Here is a 23,592-nt window from a genome sequence, read left to right as displayed (position 1 = left end):
TGTTTCGTCGGTTCGAATCCTGGGCACGGACATGGCACTGCTCATCAGACCACACTGAGGCAGCGTCCCACAGGCCACAGCTGGAAGGACCCACAACTAAGACTATACACCTATGTACCGGGGGGCTTTGGGGAGAAAAAGGAAAAAAATAAAATCTTTAAAAAATAAAATAAAGTAAAAGTTAACAAAGGAGGGAGACATGATCAGTGATGTGTCCTTATCACTTTCCCCCTCCTGAACAGCATCTAAGTTAGATTATTCCGATCATTAAGAGAACTATCATTCTAAATAGCTAAATTAAATGTCAAGCATTGGCAGCAGTCATCGCTACATCTGCTATTTTCTGTCATGATAGGCTATGGCAGATACTTAAAGGAATAGTGGGTTAAGAGGTATTCTCAAGGAAAAGTTGCACAAGTTGTCTAGAGCAATGAATGGACAATAGACATTGCTAGAGAGGAGACCGTAGTTTCTCATATATGCAGGAGATAAGCAGAGAAGTAGAATGGATCTTGTGAAGGTAGGACATCTCAATTGTTTTCATTTCCCCTGATTTTCCCAAAGCCACAAGAAGGCTTAGCAGAAAAGAGATATGGCTCACTACTGTATAATTTTTCTCTGTTCCTTTCCCCTTGATTTATCCATATTTAGCGTTTAAGATTGACCACTTCCTTGAAATTCACTCTTGGCTCGTAGGGCATTATATTATCCTAGTTTTCTCAGTACCATTAGAGACCCCTTCTCTTTCTACTCTCTTCTTATTGAGTGTAAAATGTCCCATCCACAGGCTGTGGCTTAGGGGCAGAATGGACTCTTTCTGGTGAAAAGTATTTAGTTATAATGGAATAAATATATTGTTTCCATTATACATCATTAACATTATAATTACAGTTAAAAACCAGTTACAATTTTTTGAACCATAGTTTGCTTTTAACTAGTGAAATTAGTATTTCCTGCTTAGGAGAAGGAACTAAGTATTATGAAAAATAGTACAGAGCTTCCACATTAGTGAACAAATAGAGTTTTGGGGAGGGTGGCATGCTCAGAGAGCGTGGATGCTCTGTGCCACTTCCCACATACCTTGCCCTATACATCTCTTCCCTCAGGCTGAGTTATATCCTTCTATAATAAACTGATAATATATTTGTTTTCCTTGCTGTCTAAAAAACCCAACAAAGTTCTAGAACAAGCCACACAAACCTTGAGAGGTTTGCTGAGTTCCAACGATGTTCCTTTACCAGATTACGCACAAGACTTAAATGTCATTGAAGAAGTGACTTGAATGATGTTACGGATCATCAGTTCCTGCCTGACAAATTCTCTTCACCACAATCCAAACTTGGTATATGCACTGCTTTACAAATGAGATGTCTTTGAACAATTTCAAACTCACCCTTCATTCCAGGAGTTAATGCAAAATATTGATCTGGTAAGCACCTTCTTTAGCTCAAGGTTGCTACAAGCTGGAGCTAAGCTGTCAGTGAATGGGTCCTGGAAATCATCAAGCAAGGGGTTGTTGCACTGCCCAAAGACAGGCCGAAGAAGTTTCCAGAACTGAAATTCAGATACATGGAAGAAGAGCAGCAGCCCTTCTGTACACAGATTGCCTGGTGTATCTTCTGTTAAAGAGGATCACACCAGTGTGCTTCTCTTGCACACTTTGATTTGGAGAATTGGTGCCAGTTGGCAATAGATCACTCAGATTGTAGTGCAAAAATGGGGGGTAAGTAGGGGATATATAACAATAATAAATGTAAAAACCCGCTTTAAAAAACCTGTTTATTTAAAACTAAATTAAACAGATACAAAGGAATATTTATCTTGAATAGAACCCGAGGCAGGGATTAAGTGCTGATGTTTTATCTGTGAGGTGCAGTCTGAGGGCATCAACTCAGTGAGGGAAAGGAAAAGAGAAGTTTCAGATGGCAAGTAATACAAGGAGAGGTAATGTATTCTGGTCGTCACTGCTGCATGGTGAGCCTTGAAGAGACACAGCTAGTCAGCAGGTAGGAGTGTTCAGTCATTGGGGAAGTCTCTGGACAAACCATATGGAGAAACTGTGCCTTGGAGCAGTTTGTGGGAGGGAGAAGGAGGAAATTCTCTCTCCTATCTCTCTCTCTCTCTCTTTTTTTAGATGTTTTAGGATTTTTATGTCCTTCACATAATCAACATAAAATATTGACAATGGATAAACAATAGGGGAAAAGACTCTTCAGCAAATATCTTCTGGAACTCACAGCATCATTGGTCAAACACTATAAAAAGAACAGTCAAGTGAACAAAGGATAAGGGAGTTTAACAGGGACTTTTAGTTCCAAATGGCATAACTATAAAATAAAGAACCAACCAACCAACCTTCTCTTCTACCCAGTGAAAGGACAGCAAAAGTAAAGCAGAGAACTTCTTTTGTGAAGCAGCTTAAAAAGATGGGGAGTAGGGCCAGCCCTGGTGGCCTAGTGGTTAAGTTGGTGCACTGTGCTTCCACAGCCTGGGTTTGGTTCCCAGGTGCAGACCTACACCACTTGTCTGTCAGTGGCCATGCTGTGGTAGTGTCTGGCACATTGGCAGCAGATGTTAGCTCAGGGTGAATCTTCCTCAGCAAAAAAAAAAAAAAAAAGAAAGAAAGAAAGAAAGAAAAAGAAAGAAAGAAAAAAAAGAAAAAGATGGGAAGGATGGGAGCCACAATTGTTGCTAATGTAGTGCTGTAACACACAAAGTCAAGAATTCTAACAAATTCTAAAAGTTTCTAAGTGTATTACTGAGAACTGTATTATTAGAAATATAAATGTATAGAGATATATAAACTATTCAGTATTAAAAACAGACCCTGCTATATAAACATATAGTATGTCACTTTTATCTCTTTATGAGACTAACAGTATAAAGAAAGATTTCAGTTTGTCCTTTAGCCTGGAACTCCTAAACTCACCACATGGTCAACGTTGACCTGAATTAACAGCTGAATGGGAGATCCCATTGCTGTCATTTTGGAAAGGATCAAGATTCAGCACCTAGAGGACCCCACTTACCCTCCATGTTGTGTTTGTGTGTCTCCAGAGACAATTAACTGAAATTTGCATAATTGAAGTCCACAGACAAGTTTGAATACTGAGATCTAGCTAGAAAAAGTAGCAGCAAAGACAACATAAGCTGAAATTTGTTAGAAAAGCCAGAGGAAGATTTTGTATTTTTTTTACTTTATTATTATTATTTTTTTTAGGAAGATTAGCCCTGAGCTAATTACTGCCAATCCTCCTCTTTTTGCTGAGGAAGCCTGTCCCTGAGCCAACATCTGTGCCCATCTTCGTCTACTTCATACATGGTACGCCTACCACAGCATGGCTTTTGCCAAGTGGTGCCATGTCCGTACCTGGGATCCAAACCCACGAACCCCGGGCTGCCAAGAAGCAGAATGTGCAAACTTAACCACTGTACCACCCGGCCGGCCCAGAGCAAGATTTTTTAAATGCTTCCAGTTCAAGTCAGAATTAAGGTGTCCATTAAGTCCCACCAGCTTTGCAAATGTTTTGTTGTCATTCTTTGAAAAAAGAAGAATCTAGAATAAACATTTCATTCTAGAGAAATACTGTATTTGTTACGTTTTTGTAGCCATTCCCAAATTACTTTAAATTTTGTACATTGTTCAAAGGCAGAGTATGTGTTGGTTAGGATGTGTTCATAGCTGATGCATCTCCAAAGAATTTTTCATGAAGGCTGCCAGATTCTGAAGATCTTTGATCCCGTAAGCATTGTACAGAGAGGCCCAATGCCTCCCACAGACCCAAAGTTCAAGAGCTTTATCTAGAAATCTTTTTATCTAAAGCATCGTCTCCTTTGGCATTGCCAATGCAGAATGTTGTTTCTATTCATCTTGTTTCTGTTCTGGGGTCCACTGGATATACATAGAATCCTTGAGAATTATCAAAAATATTATAAATCGAGGGTGGCCTGGTGGCGCAGCGGTTAAGTTCCCACGTTCCACTTCGGCGGCCCAGGGTTCGCCGGTTCAGATCCTGGGTGAGGATGTGGCACCACTTGGCAAGCCATGCTGTGGTAGGTGTCCCACATATAAAGGAGAGGAAGATGGGCATGGATGTTAGCTCAGGGCCAGTCTTCCTCAGCAAAAGAGGAGGATTGGCAGCAGATGTTAGCTCAGGGCTAATCTTCCTCACAAAAAAAAAATATATATATATATCATAAATCATTTGAGATTTAATGGAGCTAAGGATCTCCATGGCTGCTGCACCAACATTATTCTTAATCCACTTCAGGACCAAGCCCATGACATAGATGCTGAAACACAGAGGTATGTTGTACAAGGAGTTGTTTCCAGCCAGTGCTTTGTACTCCAGGACCAAGGGGTACTCTCTGAGGGCGAACCCCAGCAGATCATCTCAGATGATCACCTCTGTGACTCTGGCAGAGCCAACGTTCTTCTGGGCACCAGCAAAAATCACACCAAACTTGGAAATGTCCACTGGCTTAAATAAGAAATTTGAGGACATATTGCAAACCACCCTGCTTCCTTGATTCAGGTATAAAGTCCAAATCCACTCTGTGCGCAGTCTCATTTGTGCAGTAACACACATAGGAGGCATCTGGATTGAGGTTCCAGGGTCTTGGATCTGGAATTTTTATGTAACTCCAAAGTTTAGTTCAGTCATAGTCCCAAACTTCTAGGCTTCTTCTGTGGCTTTAGCTGACCAAGCTACTGTCACCACATAATTGGCACACCTTCCTGCTTTCAGGCCAATCATGTTTAAGGGGACAGCACTAAAGTGGCCCAACCCACCTCTTTGCACAAGAATCACCTTGTTGTTGTCTGGAACGGCTAAGAATTCCCACACAAGATTCTCTGTATTAATAATCTTAGCGAAAGCTGATGGCCTGTGGCTCATTTAAAGAACACTAATGCCAACTCCTTGTAGTCTAATAATTCTTTTTGTATCTCTAACAAAACTGAGTGTGGCAGCCTGACAGCCAGGGCCAAAATTGCTGCCTGCCTCTGGCTGTCCACTATGCGTCCCTAGCAGTGTGGGCCAAGCGGCCAGAAAGGACAGATCCCAGGGTAGCGTGTGTCTCTCTCCTCTTTTTTTTTTCCCCAAAATACTTTATTGTAGTTTTTAATTTTTTTTGAGGAAGATTAGCCCTGAGCCAACTGCTGCCAATCCTCCTCTTTTTGCTGAGGAAGACTGGCCCTGAGCTAACATCCATGCCCATCTTCCTCTCCTTTATATGTGGGACACCTACCACAGCATGGCTTGCCAAGTGGTGCCACGTCCACACCCAGGATCCGAACCTGCGAACCTCGGGCTGCCAAAGCGGAATGTGTGCATTTAACCGCTGTGCCGCAGGGCCAGCCCCTCTCTTTTCTCTTATTTCCCACTGGTCAGAGGTTTCCCCACACGGAGTTGACTCCTCCATCATTCCAGATTGCATCATCCAGTACCTTTGGTGGCTGCTTAGGAAATCAAATCCCTTGCCTGTGAAGTGTGGAATTTTATTGAAGTGTGAAAGTGGAGGAAAAAGCCAGAAACTAGGGGCATGTTGCTGGCTGCCCCAGATGTTCAGTGGCAGACTGGAGATAGGGCCTGGCACTCCCCTAGAAAATGACTGATTTATCTCCAAATAGGAGAACTGTGAAGGCCCGAGTGACGTTGGTTAGCAGCAGTAGCAGCTGAGGTGGAGGACGCAGCTATCACTCATACTTTGCCATTGTCCTGCCTGAAATGAGCAGTGCTGCCTGTACAAGATAAGCCTCTTTCATTGAAGAGCTGCACATAATAGCAACTGACTGGCTAATTAGTTTAAGCAAAAATAATTTTTGAAGTTATGAAAAAGCTCTTAGGATGGAAGGGAAGGCTGGGGAACCAGATTTATAAATAGAAATCAGGCAGTTCTAGAGTAGTAAGAGCAGAACCTGCCCCAAAGTCTCTTCCACTAGTGCTGCTGAAAAACTATGATCATTGCAATTTGCTTGCATCATTCTGCTTAAGATTCAAATTCCCAGGACAAAGAGTCTGGTTGGGCAATCTTGAGTCAAATGCCCAGCGTCTTGGGTGATAAGGAATCTCTAAGGGCCGGGATTACTGTCTCATCAAGTCTACATACAACCGGGAGTGAAATACTCCAAAAGGAAAACTGGGTTACTGTTTAAAAGGGGAAACTAATGCTGTGTTGTTTAACAAAAGGTCCATTATAATTCACCTTGATGGCTGTTCAGCATCCAAACTATGTTCTTCCCATACATATATTTTCAAAAATACTACTCCCTAACAGAACGCAGTTATTCCTTATAAAATAAAAAATTCTCACCCCTTCCTCAGAAGGAGATAACTCAATGTCTCATTACTTAGTGCATCAAAATCTAAGTCAAGGATGTCTGGGTGATGTAAATTTTTGCTGTAGCTCCAGCTCAAATTTTTTAGATCAAGTCCCTGGAAGCAGAGCCTGAGCCAGGGATTCTTGTGCAAGTGATTCCGTGGGGAAACGCTCTCAGGTGAAAGGGAGTGAGGGAAGCAGAACAGGGCAGGGAATTAGTCAAGCCATGATTTGGCCTTAGCTGGAGATTAGTGTAGCCTGACCCTACAGATTTCTGGATCTGAACTGTACACAGAATTGGTGTCAGTTTAAGACACAGTATGAATAAATGAGCTAGATAAAAAGGCTACCTGATCTGCCAAAATGAAGGCCTCTACCCACCTGGGGCCACCTCCACCTAGAACTTATGGTTTGGTAGTATTAGCCTTACCTCCTCTGCTTTTGTGGGGACTTCCAGAGCCCCCAAATTCCCATATGCCCTGTTTATCATAAGTTCCCACTGATGGTAGAAAAAACATAAACTTGCCAAGTAAAACTAAGTTGGTTTCTTCCACTTTTAAATGGTCTAATTTAAGGGAAATATTTATTCAGTTAACTTAAAGGTCAGACCTCTTATTAGGGCTGTTTTCTCTAAAAGGTCTTTCTTCCACCTTTCCAAGACCTTCCAAGGTCTTTTGGATGCAGAGTTTAGGTCTTCTGGTTATGAGAGGAAGGGGCCTATGCCAGCAAGCTGTCTCTAATCTCTACCTGAGCCGTCGTTTGTCTGTCTGGTGTCTGAATTTCGGGTCCGGCTCTCCCCATAGTTACCAGTGAATGACCAAAGCTAGTATAATGGGTGGTCTGGCTTCTCAGCACTCAGCCCAGTGGTCTTCCTTGACTAACTTCATCACGCTTTGCTTTTCATTGGTGTTCACAATCCTTTGGGATCCTGCTGGCTCCATCCAGCCCCCGGCTTATAGCTCCTGCTGTGCAGTAACCACCCCCTTAATGGTGGTGACCCCATGGCAAGCCCATTAGCACTCAACTGGTGTCCATCTTATACCATATGGGAATCAAAGGAATTCTGTGGAGTGTGTATAAAAATCTCAGGGTCTCTCTTTGCCAAAACACAATATGCCTCAATTTCTGCTGTGCTTTACTAGCCCATGTGGTCATAGGGACACTTTGCAAGGTTCCAACTAGAAGTGAGGCTTGAGCCTTGTTTCTCTTCTTCTGGTTTCCTATTCAACCTATCTAGAGTTCCTGCTCTCACTAATCATCCCCCGCTTGCCCTGCCCCAGGCTGAACCCGAGGTAGGTCTCTGAGGGACCTGGCTGGCACCTTCTACTCTACTCTGTTCCTGCCAAATCTCTCTCTTTACTATCAAAATGACTTCTCCCCATTTTGGACTGATAAACAGCTGTCATCTCCTTTCTCCCCCTACCCTACAGACTTTCGTTCTAGATGTACTGGCCCTTCCCTTCTGTGAGTCTGTCCTTAAAGGTAGAAAGCCTCCAGGGAATAAAGGGGTATAGGGGATAGGATGACCAAAAGGGAAAAATATTTCTCAAAGGATTTCAACAGGTCTAAGGTATTGGTGACCATACCTTTCATTTCCCTCACAATTACACGTCTAGGGATTACAGGTCTGAGTTTGGGGTGCAGGGAGAAATGGGGGGAGAGCTGTTGAGTAAGACAGGAAATCCTTATGGGTTCTGACAAAAAATGAGGTGAAAGCTAGAAAGGTTCGAAGTCATAGGATAGCTGGTTTGATTATCAGTTTACCCCAACTCTGTTGCTAGTGCCTCTTGCTTAGTTGGCACACAGGGGAACCCTAACCCGACAACACATTTGGACTTTACATTTTTCAATGTGTATTTGCAAATTCCACCACCTCCACTCAGCAGATTAGCTCCTCATTTTAAATAAAGACAAATGTACAACTGTCTGAGCTTTAACTTTCCTGGTACCTGTTCTGTCCTTTTCCTCGGGTCAGCTTTCTTTCCTGACCACAAGGGCTGAGGCCTGAGTTGGGCAAATGATGTCCATCCATCTGTGTACACAAGTTCTGATGTCTTTATTTTTTCCTCTAAGAGGAGCAGAGGCACAAGTTTAACTCTACAGTGTTGTTTCAAACATGCCTATGAAGGTGTATACATAGACACATGTACACACATGTATGTTGGTCTGTCTTAAACACATCTCACAGTACTATGAGGTTTCATTAGTTTGTTGTAATTATTGGACTGTTTCTCCAAATAGACTGTTTTTGCTAACCACTGCAGCCTCAGGGCCTACCATTGTCCCTGTACACATCGACAACTAAATATGTGTTTGATGAGTTAACGAAAAGATACGGAAACATATTTGTGCTTTTTATTATCTGCTGCTATATTACAACTATTACCTCGAAGAATTTGGTAATATGAAGATTCCTGGTACCTCTCTATAGAGATTGTCATTCCGTAGAGCAGAGGTATAGTTCAGAAATGTACATGTTTAACCAGCACTGTTGATTTTGAAGGTGGTCCTAGAACAGTTTGAGAAACACCACCAAGTGTGCTTTCCAAAAAGTTCAGTGCCACCATCAAGAAATTGGGTTTCACTTCAAACTTGCCAGCAGTGGGCAAACTTTAATAATAAATAGGGTATGTAAAATAGTATTTAAGGTTGACTTTATTTACATTTAACCACTCTCAAGATTGAATCTCTTTCCAATGAAAGTTGTGATGGCACTGAACATTTAACACATCCAAGCTCATGGACGGAAGTTTCCACTGGTCTAAAAACTTAAAATACAGACCTCTTTATCTAGCAGCAATCTTAAGCAAATCACAACTTGTCATCTATTTCTGGAACAGTAATTCTATTTTGTGTACTAACAACACAAGGCATTGTTAAGACAAACCACTGAAATCATTTTTAAGGGAAAAATTCCTATGTCCATTTTTCTAAAAGGTTCAGTCTCTATGGAACCCCACTGGTATCAGTGATCAAAGATTTAGGATTAACTATTGGACCATTCAATAAAATTAAAGCATTTTAGATTGTAGTCTTTTTTTTGAGGAAGATTAGCCCTGAGCTAACATGTGCTGCCAATCCTCCTTTTTGCTGAGGAAGACTGGCCCTGGGCTAACATCCGTGCCCATCTTCCTCTCCTTTATATGTGGGACGCCTACCACAGCATGGCATGCCAAGCGGTGCCACGTCCCCACCCAGGATTTGAACCGGCAAACCCTGGGCTGCCGAAGTGGAACATGGGAACTTTACTGCTGCGCCCCCCAGCTTGGCCCCTATAGTCTCTTTAAAAAGGAGAACTACTGTATTAAAAATTTGAATAGTAGGGAAAAGTTTTAAATTCTTCATTCCTAAAACTGTAGTACAACTGGTTTCCAACACATCTGTTGGCATATTGGCAATAACTTTCAAAGTTTAGCTGAAAACATTTTTGAAACCCTATGTTTAAATTTTAAAGCTTCACTAAATCAGCATGTTATTAGTTGCTAAAAAATTGGCTCAATGTGCCACTTATGTTTAGTGAGTTTTAAGCTTGTTTACCCCATCACTTTGAGAATCTTATTTCCAGCCCATGTTCAAATACCATGCAAAAGGCCTCCCTCTTTCAAAGTTGTTTACCCAATTTATCAGTACCAGATATTCTCCAATCTCCATTTAATCTTCAGTAGGTTCATATGTTCAAGATCTCAATTACTTATAAAAGCAAAAATGAGCACTTTCAGGCAATAGTCCATGTATTTACATTAACTAACTTTTAAACAGCCAATGACAACTTTGAAAGCCAGTGTTCTCTCCAGGGATGCTTCCCTCCAGTACGACTAACAATTTGACTGAAATGTCATTACTGCTAATTTTTCTCTAGGGAAAGGGCTCACTTCCAACACAAGTAGTCTATACTACCCTAAGCAGCCCCAACTCTCCCATACTTAAAATACCCAAAAGGGAAACTAGGTAACACCTGTGTGGCAATTGCGCCTAATTTCACCTCTAGGGAAACCATACCACATCTAACATTCACTAGTTTTAAGCCATATTGTGACACCCTTAATCTCTAAGAGAACACTCAGTTGCCCTCCTCAAACTAAAAGGGGAGTGCCACTGAAATTCTAATAGCCTCAAATAGAATATCTGGATGTACTACTTATATATATATCTCCAGGCAAACTGCCCACTTTAGATTCTTCTATTATACATGTCTCTCCTAAATTTAAAAGCAGAACTGCATCCACGAATCTTTTTCCATATAACTGTTGAGTTGTTCTAATGCTTTCTGAACATGTGGGGGCTAAGAGGTAGTATTTTAGGGATTCATAAGCCAGGAGCCACACCCCAGTTATTTTACATCATACGTATTTTCAAACATCAAACGAGCTATTTTAAAGGTAGAAACTTAGACTCACTCAAATTTATCATATGTAATATGAGAACAGGAAGACTTCGTAGAATTAGATGACTCAGCTCTTGTTATACTAGACTCCCCTTTAACAAATTAAGAACCTACTGCATTTTTATATTTACCACCCCTACCAGACTTCATTTATAAATGCTAGAAAAACACTTCACACGAAAAATACATAATTTAAGATTACTGTATTTCCTTACAAGAGGAACGTTTTAACAAATTTTACAGGTGTTCAACCAACCCTTGTTCAAATTGGGCACACATTGAATCTAGCATTATGGGTGTTTTATTTATTTGGAAGTGAACTTTTAACTATCAATACAAATGCCAAGATACTACACAAAACATCCACAGGAACTTTTTCATCTTTTTCTGAATTGTTCACAAACATTTCCTACATAATCCAACATACAACAGAGAAATGGTACATCTTTCTTTCAATTTGCATACAATGAAAAAACAAGAATATATATATATTTTACAAAGTTTAACTAATAAACACTAGCAGGCTGACAGTTTAAGTCTATAGGTGAGAAATTATCTAATAAAAAATAATGAGTTTCTTTTTAGCATCAGTCACTTCCATAACCAAGTATTATTCTGATTCATAAAACTTTTTGCCATTAGGCTTCTGGTACATACTTATACCACTACGCAACTTGTAGTATTGCTCCCCACCTTGGTTCTTCTTCACAATTACTAACAGAAATCTGTTGCAAAGTAGGGGCCAGCATTTGCAAAAACAAACAAACAAAAAACCCCCAGCTTATTATAAGCATGAATGTGTATGACGGAATTTTTTCCCAAGCAATGGACTTTCAAACCATTAAGAAACCACCAGAAGTGAATTTGCCAAGCTATTTTGCCTACGTTCAAGAGATGCATTTATTTATATCCAACAGAGGAGCTGAAAATCAAACTTATTGTTTAGTTTGGGGAATTTAGTCATTTGAAAAATGACCACCTTAAAAAAAAAAAATGACCACCAAAAATAGGTTCACTAAATTTATTTTAAAAATCATAAAACGTTTCTTACAAAAGAGCATTACATTCTGCACACTGCTCTGAATAGATGCCAGGGACATATGGACTACTGTTAACTTTTCCTCCCTGTCCCACCCCCTCCAAATGTTACAGTGACCACAATGCAAAGTGTTCACAATAATTACATGGGGGGAATTTTGTTTTAAACCACCAACAATGAACAAAAATTAAAATTCACTCACTCTGCTGCTGTTTCAAAATTTCAATGTTAGTTTTTGCACGCCCTTCCCCCCCCCCACCCAGTTTGTAAGGAACTAAAACATTACATCTGGTGAACAGCAAAGATTTCACTACACCTCAAATGCAGAACACCTATGAAGCAGAGGAATGTTGGCTTTTTAAACAGAAGCAGATAAAAAAAAAAAGATGCAGGACTCCTTCAGTTCTTCACTAGTCTTAGAAAAACTTTCCAGAATACTGCTTCACACTATAAAAAAGAAAAAATATCTTGCATTAGAATCCTTCAACATCTGCATACTGCTTCACACTATAAAAGAAAAGAAAAAAAAGTACGAATTAGAATTTTTGTTCGTAACATCTTAATCAACATTAAGACAATTTCAATGCTAAATTAAAATGATAAACATGTCCATTACAATTAGAAAATAAGAGTACATTAGCAATTACAAATCAGAGCAATGTAAAATTCAAGAAAAATGATTAATAGTGAACCAGACATTAGTAGAGTAGAATTAAGAAAACGAAATCAAAAGTTGTTAATATTTGGTAGAAAAAGACAAAGAAATGCCAGTAAAGGTGTGAAATGCTGCATTTTACAGCACCAATCATTTGTCCTGTAGAGGCATGGCCTGTGCCATATGGCAGACTGTGATTTGTTGTCGATTTAGTTATCTAAAAACAACAAAATCACTAGTCTTCCACACAGAACTAGACCAACATCCACTGAATCTTCTATATTTTCTACAGGCTCTGTATAATTTATAACAAGTAGTTTGGGCAGCAGTTTTCACCAGAGAAATAAGAAGTTTGCTTGGTTAAGACTTCTTCCAGCAAGATTAGTATTGAATGTCTTCGTTTTTAGTAAGAAAGCAGGAGAAAATTAAAGCAAAGCTATTAGAATGTTTAGAAGTTAGGTCCCCAAAAGGTTGAGACACCATGGCTTCTAAAAGAAAAATCAACTGAGAAGAAAAGCTTTTTAAAGTTTTAGTATGTGTAGGCTAACATAAAGCTAAACCTAAACTTACCTGTTCTGCAGCAAATACTGTGCATTCTGTATCTGGTCCTGTGTTCCTGTAATGGTAATGATCCGATCTTCCGACCCTTCTAAAGGCTCATCAATTTTGATCGAAGCTCCTGACTCATGACGAATTTGTTTAATCCGCTGACCACCTTTGCCGATAATAGATCCAGCCAACTGAAAAGATTTTTAAAAACAAGTGCTTACAACATACTTTAAAAGAGATTGTATTACCTGTATTTTCAATAACCATCAAACAACTATATGAACTTTGTATAGTTAGTTATTTTATTTATTTAATGCCCCTAACTAGTTAAGGTTTGGACTATAATTTAGTTACACTATACATCAATGTTTCCTTTTACAAATCAATCAAGGGCTCAAAACCCTCTTCTTTTAATAGTATGAAACATCACTTGACAAGACTCAAACTGGAGAATGACACCTCACTGAAATTGTTAAAACAACTTTAACCCTAAAACCAAATTACTATTTTTATTGAAACCTTTTAATCATAAGTCAGGAAACTTAAAGAAAATGGTTCATTAAATGTTCTTTGTAATATTAAAGATACTTACATCTTTGGGAATAGTTACTTGTGTAGTAATAATAGGTCCACCAAGATCACCATATGAGCCACGACCCCCTGCATAGGAATAATCTGATTTAAATAATGAGCATTAAGTTCATTTAAGAAGCATGAAATAATGTTTGATTTCACAAAGGAGAAAACTTACCATATCCGGAGCCACCCTAAAAATGAAAAGGAAAAATAGAAAATTACTTTGCCTTCAAAACTACGCTTTAGGTATTTTTATATTCCTAAAATTCCTCAAGTTTAGAAAACTAAAGTCCACCCAAATCCTCCCTAATAATCTTCAGAAGACAACTGTTGGGGGAGGAAATCACTCAAGTACACAGCATTCAAAGATTCAAAAATATTACACGCGGGCAAATAAAACACTTAATGCTGAGTAAGCAAGCACCTTAAAATTATTACTGATACAAACACACAAACATCCATGATACTCAACCTGTGGTTCATAAGCCATCTGCCATTCTGATGGGCTCCATGTATCTATTGCAGAGTCCCAAGTTTCATCAGCACTGAAACCAACCTGTGTTAGACACAGAACTATTAACATGAATCTGTACTATATTTGTCACAGAGCTACTGTTTTTTTATATGCCCAATTTCTACTTCATGTCACTAAAATATGTAAATCGGCAGCAATCACATTATTTTGGGGGAACAAAAAGGGTTCAACAAAGTGTTAATATTCCAGCAAACTGAAATGATGATTTAAAGCAGCTAGAAAAAAGTCCATTTGTAAGACGAGCTGTTCTCAATGAACGATAAACTTCAACAAAATGTTACCTACCGGACACTTTAAGACCCCTTACAGCCCTCATACATACACAAACGATAAACAAAAGTTCTTACCATGCCATCATAACGGTCTCCAGGTCTTCCTCTTCTGTCATAGGCCATTAGATCTCTGCAAGTATACAGTACTACTTGTAACCTCAGCTTGTTTACATGTCACACACATCAAATAAAAATCTACCCTATCTACCCGCAAAGTCTTGCATCTTATATGTTAACAATGCTTGGATGAAAGAAACTCACCCTCCTCTAGGCGGTGGTGGTGGAGGAAGAGGAAGATTCCGAGCTCTGCTACCACCCCGGCCACCTCGTCCAGGAGGAGGAGGAGGAGGTCCTCGACGAGGGCTCATATCATCATAATCTCTTCTAGACGGAGGCATGGGACGCCCACCCCGACCGGGAGGCATTCTGTCAAAACCACCTCTTCCCCGCATGGGAAATCCAACTGGACGTCCACGGCGGTCATCAAACATCATTGTAAAACCACCATAATCATAGGTTTCATCATAAAAATTGGGATCGTAAGGCTGTGCACGTCCTTTGATGGGAGACTAAAACAACAACATACCCAACGTTACAGACTGAAGAAAGAGAACCTTCTTTTAATAAACAAAAACATTTCAACTCCTTTGTTTCTCCTGGGAGATACTTGAGACAGGGATTGGAATATATGCACAGATAATAGCAGGAAGCAAGTGATTAAAAAAAAAAACAACAGCATTTTTGATGAGTCCTAAACAGTGAGTTTTACTGCTGGGGTGGGTAGCAGCTTGGTTTTACTCTTAGATCTTAGGGAAGAGACTATGAATGCCTTTCACATTTCATGATAAGGTCTACGAAGAAAATGACTATTGTGAGGGCTGAGAGGATCAGTATCTTGGGTAAGCCTGTAACCCATGAGGCACATCAGTTGAAAGTTGTGCAATGTAGTACTATAGAGGAAGGCTAGGAACTTCATTCAAAGGATGAAAGGCTATAAAAATCTCACCAGTAATCGTATGACCACTCTCCAAGACTACTGCTAAAACAGAGTGATAGGCAATTGCTAAGGAAAGGACAAGTAAAAGCCATTTGTCTAAACATTCTGAAACTACTTTTGAGTAACATACATATTTCTGTTTCATGAGATTAAAAGTAAATAAGGCATTACAAAGGTACCTCCGATATAAGATCAAGGATGATCTTTATGCACTCTACAACCCTATCAGGTTTTCCTCCAATAAGAACGACTCTGTCAGTGGAATGAGGACAGCATTCCTGGAAAAGCTTGATTGTTGTCTGAGTGTTCTGTAATAAGTTTACAAAAGAAAAAAATAGTTAATCAGAAGAAGAAAAAAAAGAAATGCACTAAAAGTAGGTTTCCTAGGTTCAAACGAAATTTACATTTGTACTGAGTAATTTTTCTCCCTCAATATGAAAATCTGGTTAGCAACTCTAGGACTTTGCATTGGCCTAGGAATTTTGACAAAGTAACTTGTCTAGCACAGCTAGGCCTTTTTGGTGTATTTTAATAGCTAACTAGATACTAGAAACTAAATAAATACTGAAGTGATGGTGAACTAAAGGAACTCAAAAGGGGGAGTGAGAAGCCCACTGAAGTAAGTCTATATGAAAAACCATTTTCCAGTAATACGGCAGAAGAAAACAAAACAGTGCCTCACCTCTCGAAGTTCTTTGATTTTAGCACCTTTGACCCCAATAATTCCTCCTGCCAGACTCTGATGAATCAACAGTCTCAACTCGCAGTCAAAGTCGCTTCCTTTATAGTGTTGGTACTGCAGAGAGAGTTGTAAAATTTTAGTCCCAAATCAAGGATTCCCCAATCATACACACTTATCTGCTATAAGCATAACAATATACTGTTGCAGTGAGCAACCTGAATTTATATTTTAATAACTTTACCAGTTATGTGCTTATTATCCTCAATAGCCAGGCCCAAAAAGGACATTCTGCACCACCTTAAAAAACTATTTTATTTTCAGGTCCTGCAACACCATACCCACACTGCAGCCATTTAGCATGTCGCTGTTACCACAAAATTATTATTAACATTCAAATAACACCATAATAAAAATGACTGCAAAGCACTTTGCAAATGTAGTTAATTCCCACTGCAGCATGGAGCAGGGTCAACAGTGAGTTGTAAGACCATTCATTTATCATGTTTTTAAGCCTTTTTCTATAGAGACGGGAAAAGCACACTATGTTAAAAACAAAATTGATCCTATGGGCCAGGCTCCATACTTCAGTGGGGTTCAATGGCACTATGACATACATTTAAGCATTCCACAGCATCAGATTCGAGCGGGAGCTGGCTGGTTGCAGTGGGTGATGGCAACTGCAGGCCCTGAAAGTAGAAAAATAAGAGTAATAGGTTAAGTGTCTAGTGTGATCAGGCTATTGTCGCATATATTGGTAAAGCTACTACAACATATTTCACATCTACGTTATTAAATATTGAGAAACTGCTTATCTGTACTAAGAATCAATTTACAATGCTTTTCTCCCTATACACACCTAGTAAATAAATGATTACATAGAACTTTAAAATCCTCAAACTACATCAAATAGTCCTTTCTAACACAGTCCCATAATCAATATTCTAAGTTAAGAAACACCTCTCTAAAACTAAAGCCCATAAAAGACATGCTAAACTCATGAAAGTACCCGACCACAGGTAGTTCGTATTTACTCTGGAGTGGCCAGACTACATTTTTAAACAAATAATGTGGGTACAGTAAACCTGCACATTATGCAGCAGGTTTTAAGATACTACTGCCACAAACTGTTATATTCAATCTCCCTACTGCCCCCATTATGCCCCAATAAAACATCCTTTAAACATTCCCCCCTCAATTAGCAAATACATAAAAAAATGAGCCTACCTCTTCCAAGGTAGGGATGATTTTCTTCAGAATTTCTCCAATTGTTTCAATATCAGCACTGATACTCAATATGCTGTCAAACATCACAAATACCAGATAGTACAAAAAAGGTGGAAAAGAAAAATGAGTTTTGTGTTCATAACCAATAGTCATACAAACTTTTACAGAGAAGTAACATACAACTATTTAATACTCCCCATTTAAAGTAGCCTATTTACAGATTTTTCACATGCATTTTGTTTTATGCCCAATACAGACATGATAACAATATTAGGAGACTTGCAGAGAGACAGAGAGAATGGGCTCTTGGAAGGGCTCAGATTAAGTGGGCAATAAATTGACCAGAACTGAAGCAGAGTTGAATATTTATGTTCCCCGCCACCACTAAGTTAATTAAGGATACCCTCGCTGTTACATTGGTAAACTGGCACACCTTCTCTTAGGCAAAGTGGGGGAATATGCAAGTGGTGAACATTGTACTTGGAGTAAGGTTATGGATACCAGTTAGAAATTAGATCACTAATGGGCTCTGCAAGAAAACAAATACAAATGCGAGACAAAACAAAGACAACACAAATGAGAAGTGAAGGAAAGTGAACCAGAGTTAGCATTTCATCAGAAAAAATTATGAACAGGCAATGTTGGGAAGCAAGGTGGGCCACAAAGACAGAGCGAGAGACTATTTTGGTAACAATTTGATTTACAATGCAGCAAATATGCAACACTTGAAGCTGTGCTCCTTCCATCGAAATAAAATTAGTGGATCGTTTGGGTGGGCAACTCACGGTAAAAGTTCAGTGACAAAAAGACTTAATGGGGAAAATAAGACAGAAACTTGAAAAACAATACACCGTCTAAAGGGGATACTATTTAATTATATAAAAGGCAGGTAATAAAATACATTTCTCTCTTTCTAATCAGGCAGTGAGGCATAAACTGTTGGGACATACCGCTCGGGGCCACTGCTGTCTGGGACTGAAACACTGGCATTGTACTGCATTGGTCATTGGCGTTCGTGGATGTTGGCATTGGGCATGGGCATTCAATCAGAAGTTGTCAAGTATGGTACCCGTTTGGCAACGAGCACATTTTTGGGCATAGCCAACCAGGGTTTTCACATGGGCGTTCAGGGGCGGATGGGCCAACGTCATGGTGGGCAACGCAGGGGTAAGTCGATCCAGTACATGGGCAACGGAGATATATGGCCAAAAAAACAAGGAGAGGGAAAAGGGGGAAAAGCAATAAATTTTAATTTAATACAAACTATACTCATACTCTCAATTAATGAAACAAGCTTAAGTTGTTCTGAAGACTAACACAATAATGGACTTCTCTACATCTGACTGTGGCTTAACATTTAAGGACCTTAAATGATGGTTCCAGCTATTTCTTTTTAAACAAACGATGTTTCAGTAGCAGGCTGGCTCATGAGGGTAGACACAAAACCTGTCATGACTCAGTTTTCTGAAATTCTTGAGGAAATGGGGAAATTAATAACCCAGATAATTATACAGAACATCTGGATTAGAGAAGAGAGGTTTATAAAAGACAAAACAAAAATTCTCACACCACCAAAAACCCTAACTCTTAAAAGACTAGTTTGGTTTCCTGGAGGTTTAAAATGCATTCCTAGATCCTAACAGGCAAGTAAAATTTTAAACAAATTTTCAAGTTCAGTTTACAGTAATCAAGAGGAACATACAAAGATCTGCGACCAAGAGAGAAATGAAATACTATCAAATAAGTACTCAACACAAAGTTATTGTTTGCCTCAACTTTAGCACGAAAATGTTAAAGAGTGTGAACACTATGAGAAAAAAATTTAGGAATTTTGGTGTAGCCAAGTCCTAGAAATATGCTCACCTCCGGTGATATTAACATTTAATGTGTCTAATCACAAGAGTCAACCCACTATAAAATATGAAGATTCAAACAAATCTGCATTGAGAATTTCCCAGTTTTAAGATTAAGTCCCTACTCTATTCTTTACCCATATTTAAATCATGCAACCTCAACATTAATTTCTTCGTGCTCCATGTGCAAGTGTTAAAGAACAGATGGGTGATTTTTTTTTAAAGAAAAAAAGCAAATAAAAATTTCTGGGTTTTATCAGCCACCTGCAATGGTTTTCAGTAATACTATAACTAAATCAAACACATGGGAAATGGTGCAATTAGGGTTTTTATGGTTATTTCCAATTAAGGTGTTATCTTGAAGTGAATAATTTGGTGGCAAGTTATTAGAAAGTGAAGAGGTTTAATATAGAACCCTCCCCCCAACTCAATCCGAGCTTTGTAACAAATCAGGAATGACAAACCTCGAAATCATCTACGCAACCGATTATTACAAATGGCTTGTATCTAGACTATTAAATGATTTCTATGATGCAAATCTTTAAATTTCTACAAACACATCAACTGAAGCTGCTTGTGTAGTAGTTTAAACTCTAATACTTACGTCGGTACGGAGAGCCTTAATATTCTTGCCTCCTTTTCCAATCACTGCCCCAGCATTCTGGAAAAGACAAAAAGACAAGAAACTTATTTTGTCTTTTTCTCAAATTGTGTCTTCATATGCTCTCAAGCTTTAACAACAAAAAAAATCTCTAACCTCTGTTACAGGACTGAAAATCTACTTGTGGATATCAAAACCATCAGGTTTAAAAAAACAAAACGTCTATTGCTTTGAGAACACCAAAGACAGAGCTTTGAAATATATTCAGAATGCCAAAAATACATTTAGTATACAACTTCAGCACTGGTTAATTTTACAGTACCCTTCTGTGAACAATCAATTTAAATATTAGCAGGTACCTTCACATTATGACATATGATATTAATCAAGCAAGCTGCCAACCAGGATGTTTTCTAATGAATCCACAATGTAATCAAGATATAATGGTTAATCCATTAATGCTTTAAGGACCACCCATACCCTTCTCCTAGTTTGACCTGTAGTGGCTCACTACAGTCATTTGTCACTTAAGCACAGTGACAGAGATTCATTCTTAGAAATGTGTCATTAGGTGATTTCGTCTTTGTGTCAACATCAGTGTACTTAAACAAATCTAAATGGTATAACCTACCACAAAAGTCTATCTGGCACTAATAATTATACAAGACCACTTCCGTACACCTGGCCCACTGATGACTGAAATGTCATTCTACGGTGCTTGACTGTATACTAAGAACTTTCATTTTAATGTTAGCAGTTAACAAAGCCACCGTGGCCTACAAGTCTGTTTAGAAAAAGCCACACAAATCTATCATATTCTTCAACCTTTAAGGCTTTGAAGGCTTCCCAGAGAACCAGAACTTGATTTCTACGTAAGAAAGAACCACTTTCAAATTTTCAATAAAATTTATACCTTGCTCTGAAGCAGGATACGTAATTCAACCATCTCATCAGTGTTTCTAGATCTTTTAAAAGCTTGTTCCTCTTCCATATCTTCTGCTGGACGTTTACCTAGAAATTAAGTTTACATTTCAAACAGAGCACCAGCATCTCTAAGAAAAGGCACCTCTTTTTAATTACTTTAGTTCTAACACACAAGTTAAATTAGAGAAAACAACTCCATTCGGCTTTGAAAAGATTTGTTTCAAATCTGAAGAACTTTTAAGTGTGAATAAAAGCAGGTTCCCTTCCAATAACATTTTCTAATCACAAGATACTGTGACAAAATACTTCAAGGGGTTAGAAATTCCAAAATGCAAGGAAATATTTTAATATTTATTGGCTTTCTCTTTTTATCATCAGTTTACAGCTACCTATACAAACGGCTACTTTCAGTTCATAAAAAAAGCCAATGTTACTGACAGGGATCTCAGACTAAACACACAATTATAAAGTAATGATGAAATTAACAGAATGGAAAATACAAAATAGTTACAATTAAAATGTCCTCTCACCAAATTCACCATTAGTTTCCGTATTGGGGAAGGTTTCCTCTGGCTGTTCAGTTTCCATTTTCTTGTATTAAATGGACACACCAATCTGCTGAAAAACAAAGAGGCTAGTACATTTGGCTTATTGAGAAGTAAGCTATACATCTTGCCAAATATTAAAAAGAGCAAAGAAATGACTCTGCTTCTAGAACGTACCAGTTATTATATATCCTTGCAGAGCAGAACTGAAGCGTTCTGGGCGGGACCAACTGACACCCTAGCGCTGCAGTAGCCTATAAAAACCAACACAAATCAGTTTTGCTTTTTTGGTTGCTTATTACCGAATACTAATGAACACTGATCTGAACACAACAAATTAAACAGCTATTTCTAAAACCTGCTTCTTTGTTTTAGGGTCTTAAAGTTTCAAGTGATTGCCTTAACAAAATCCAAAGGACCATTTCCTATTCTTCGAAAAAAGAAAAACACATCTTTAGCCACTGGATCGAATTCCACCAGGGTACATTTTCATTACATACAATAAATCCATGTCCAGAGGCATGTAAGGCATATAAGCCTACGAGTCTCAACTTTGTCAAATTTTTTCAAATTATGAAATTTTTCATAAATTTATGAAAGGACACACAAAATTAATTTTATATTGGAATTTTTAATCGCTTTTGGCTTTTTCATTCGTGACTTGAGAAATGCCATTCCCTGAAACTTCCCAAGTTTACAAACATACAGGCAAATTCAAGCCATATCCAAGAATCGGTCAATCTACTCAAAGGATAAATCTGAAAACCTGATATAGGTGCAGACCCAAAGTGCCAGTACTCGATTAAACAGAGCGAAGGGAGCCCTTGAAAACACTGACACCTTCACTAGCGGGTGAATTAATTAGACCAAAAAGGATACAACCTAATAACTATACCTCGAATACCCGACTGTTGCTGGGACTGCAAACAGCCTTTTAGCTTCCCTCTCAAGACCGGCAAAAGGAGGCGACATGAGGCCCCTGCTAAAAGTTGGACAGCTAAACAGCCTAGAACTAAAAAAATCAAGGCAACATTTATGGATCCTTTTCCCAAAACGTTTGTCGATAAACCACTCTAAAGACGAACTGAAACACTACTCTTCTGGCCCATCGCCCAATTAAGCGCTCAGTGTGGGAAGATTTGGATAAAGGAGTTTAAGGACAAACAGCAGGGCCTATTCGTAAGATAGCGTTGCCGCGACTCGTCCTGCAGGTCCTTCAGTCACCATTCCCCAGTCCGCGAAAATCGCTAAGCAGGCGCGCGACCAACAGGGCGCAAACATGCCCGTCCCTCCCCACACCCGGTACCGGGATCGGCAACGGCCGGGCAACCGGAGCTGAAAGAGCCAGACGCGAGCCGTGCAGCGCCGCACCGCTCCTCACCCGGATCCGACAGGAAATGGCGGCCCGCGTAATGGCGACTACGTGCGACTAGGCGGAGCCGAGCGCGGACCCCCTCCCCCACCCACCACGCGGTCCCGAGCCCTCATCCCCCGCGCCCTCCCCCCACTGCGGGAGAGACAAAGCAACCGAGGCAGCCCCAACCGTTCCACCTCCCCCGCTCCAGCGCCAGACCCAGGCCGGGAGCGCCCGAGTGCGGCGGGACCCACACAAAGAGACAGCGGCGTCCTCCACGGCCTTCGGTGCCGCCCGCCGGCCCCTTCTTCCTCCACAGGCGCCTGGGTCCCGAAACTACGAAACTACAGCTCCTCTGACAGTATATGCCTCGCGACTGCCCGAAGCCTCCAATATCACCAGGAGGACTGCGGATATACGCTCCGGGAAATGGCGGAGGTGGGGGAAGGGAAACCGGGCAACGTTCCCTCTCGGAGCACCGGCCAACCACCCAGCAGCCCCCAAACGCCTCCCTCAAGCGGAAAAATAGGTCTCCAACCCTCGACCCCACGCGCCGCTAGCCCAGCCCCGCTCCTCACCGCGCGAGGCCGCCGTCCCCAAGCCGCCGCACCGCCTCAGCCGGTCACAGCTAGACAGAGAACGAGCGCAGGCCCCCGCCGCCCTCCCCCGCCTCCTCGCACTCTCCTACCCCGCCGCCGTGCCGATTGGCTGCCCGGGCTTCAGCGGTGGCGCGAGGACGAAGCGATTGGCCCAAGGCCGCGTCAATCAAGGCGCCGGAGGAGGCGACGACCCACCTCCCGCCGGCGCCTCCCTTTAGGCTCTAAGGCCGCTAAGGGCCCCGAGAAAAAACCGGGATTGGAAAAAGTTCACGCAGCCTTTAGGAAGGCCAAACCCGTGCCTGAATCCATAATACCCAAACCCCAACAACCCTAATTACCTATAGGCCGCAAATAAGCGGGACGCAGGCAAAACGTCGACGTTGGTGCCGCAGAGAAACAGAGGATAATGGCGTCTGCAGTGCTTTCGCCTGGAGCGCCCTCCTCCTTTCCCGTTCGCGCACTCACTAGTTGGGGGGAGGGGA

General features: G+C 40.3%; 1 protein-coding gene and 1 pseudogene across 11 annotated transcripts; both read right to left on the bottom strand.

Moving 5' to 3' along the window:
• Positions 1-3,676: 3,676 nt before the first annotated feature.
• LOC124240775 (phosphoserine aminotransferase-like) lies at positions 3,677-8,762 on the bottom strand (annotated as a pseudogene).
• Positions 8,763-10,891: 2,129 nt separating this feature from the next.
• Positions 10,892-23,581, bottom strand: HNRNPK (heterogeneous nuclear ribonucleoprotein K). 11 transcript variants are annotated; one of them, XM_046663976.1, is made up of 17 exons: positions 23,449-23,581; positions 21,335-21,411; positions 21,143-21,230; positions 20,602-20,699; positions 19,692-19,748; positions 18,185-18,228; positions 17,235-17,307; positions 16,625-16,696; positions 16,011-16,124; positions 15,508-15,636; positions 14,593-14,900; positions 14,407-14,461; positions 13,997-14,080; positions 13,700-13,715; positions 13,541-13,623; positions 12,970-13,139; positions 10,892-12,251 (listed from the first exon to the last, which is right to left on the bottom strand). In XM_046663976.1, the coding sequence occupies exons 3-17, from the start codon at positions 21,198-21,200 to the stop codon at positions 12,218-12,220; spliced, it is 1,395 nt and encodes a 464-aa protein (XP_046519932.1). In that variant the 5' UTR covers positions 21,201-21,230; positions 21,335-21,411; positions 23,449-23,581; the 3' UTR covers positions 10,892-12,217. The 11 variants fall into 11 exon arrangements, with proteins under 11 accessions (XP_046519932.1, XP_046519931.1, XP_046519940.1 ...); XM_046663975.1 differs by having other exon boundaries at positions 21,143-21,227; XM_046663984.1 differs by having other exon boundaries at positions 10,892-12,191; positions 21,143-21,227.
• Positions 23,582-23,592: the final 11 nt, after the last annotated feature.

This window comes from Equus quagga, chromosome 6 (genome assembly GCF_021613505.1).
Source record: "Equus quagga isolate Etosha38 chromosome 6, UCLA_HA_Equagga_1.0, whole genome shotgun sequence".
NCBI lineage: Eukaryota > Metazoa > Chordata > Mammalia > Perissodactyla > Equidae > Equus > Equus quagga.
Note: the sequence above shows the minus strand (reverse complement) of the source record. Positions and strands in the feature narration are given on the sequence as shown.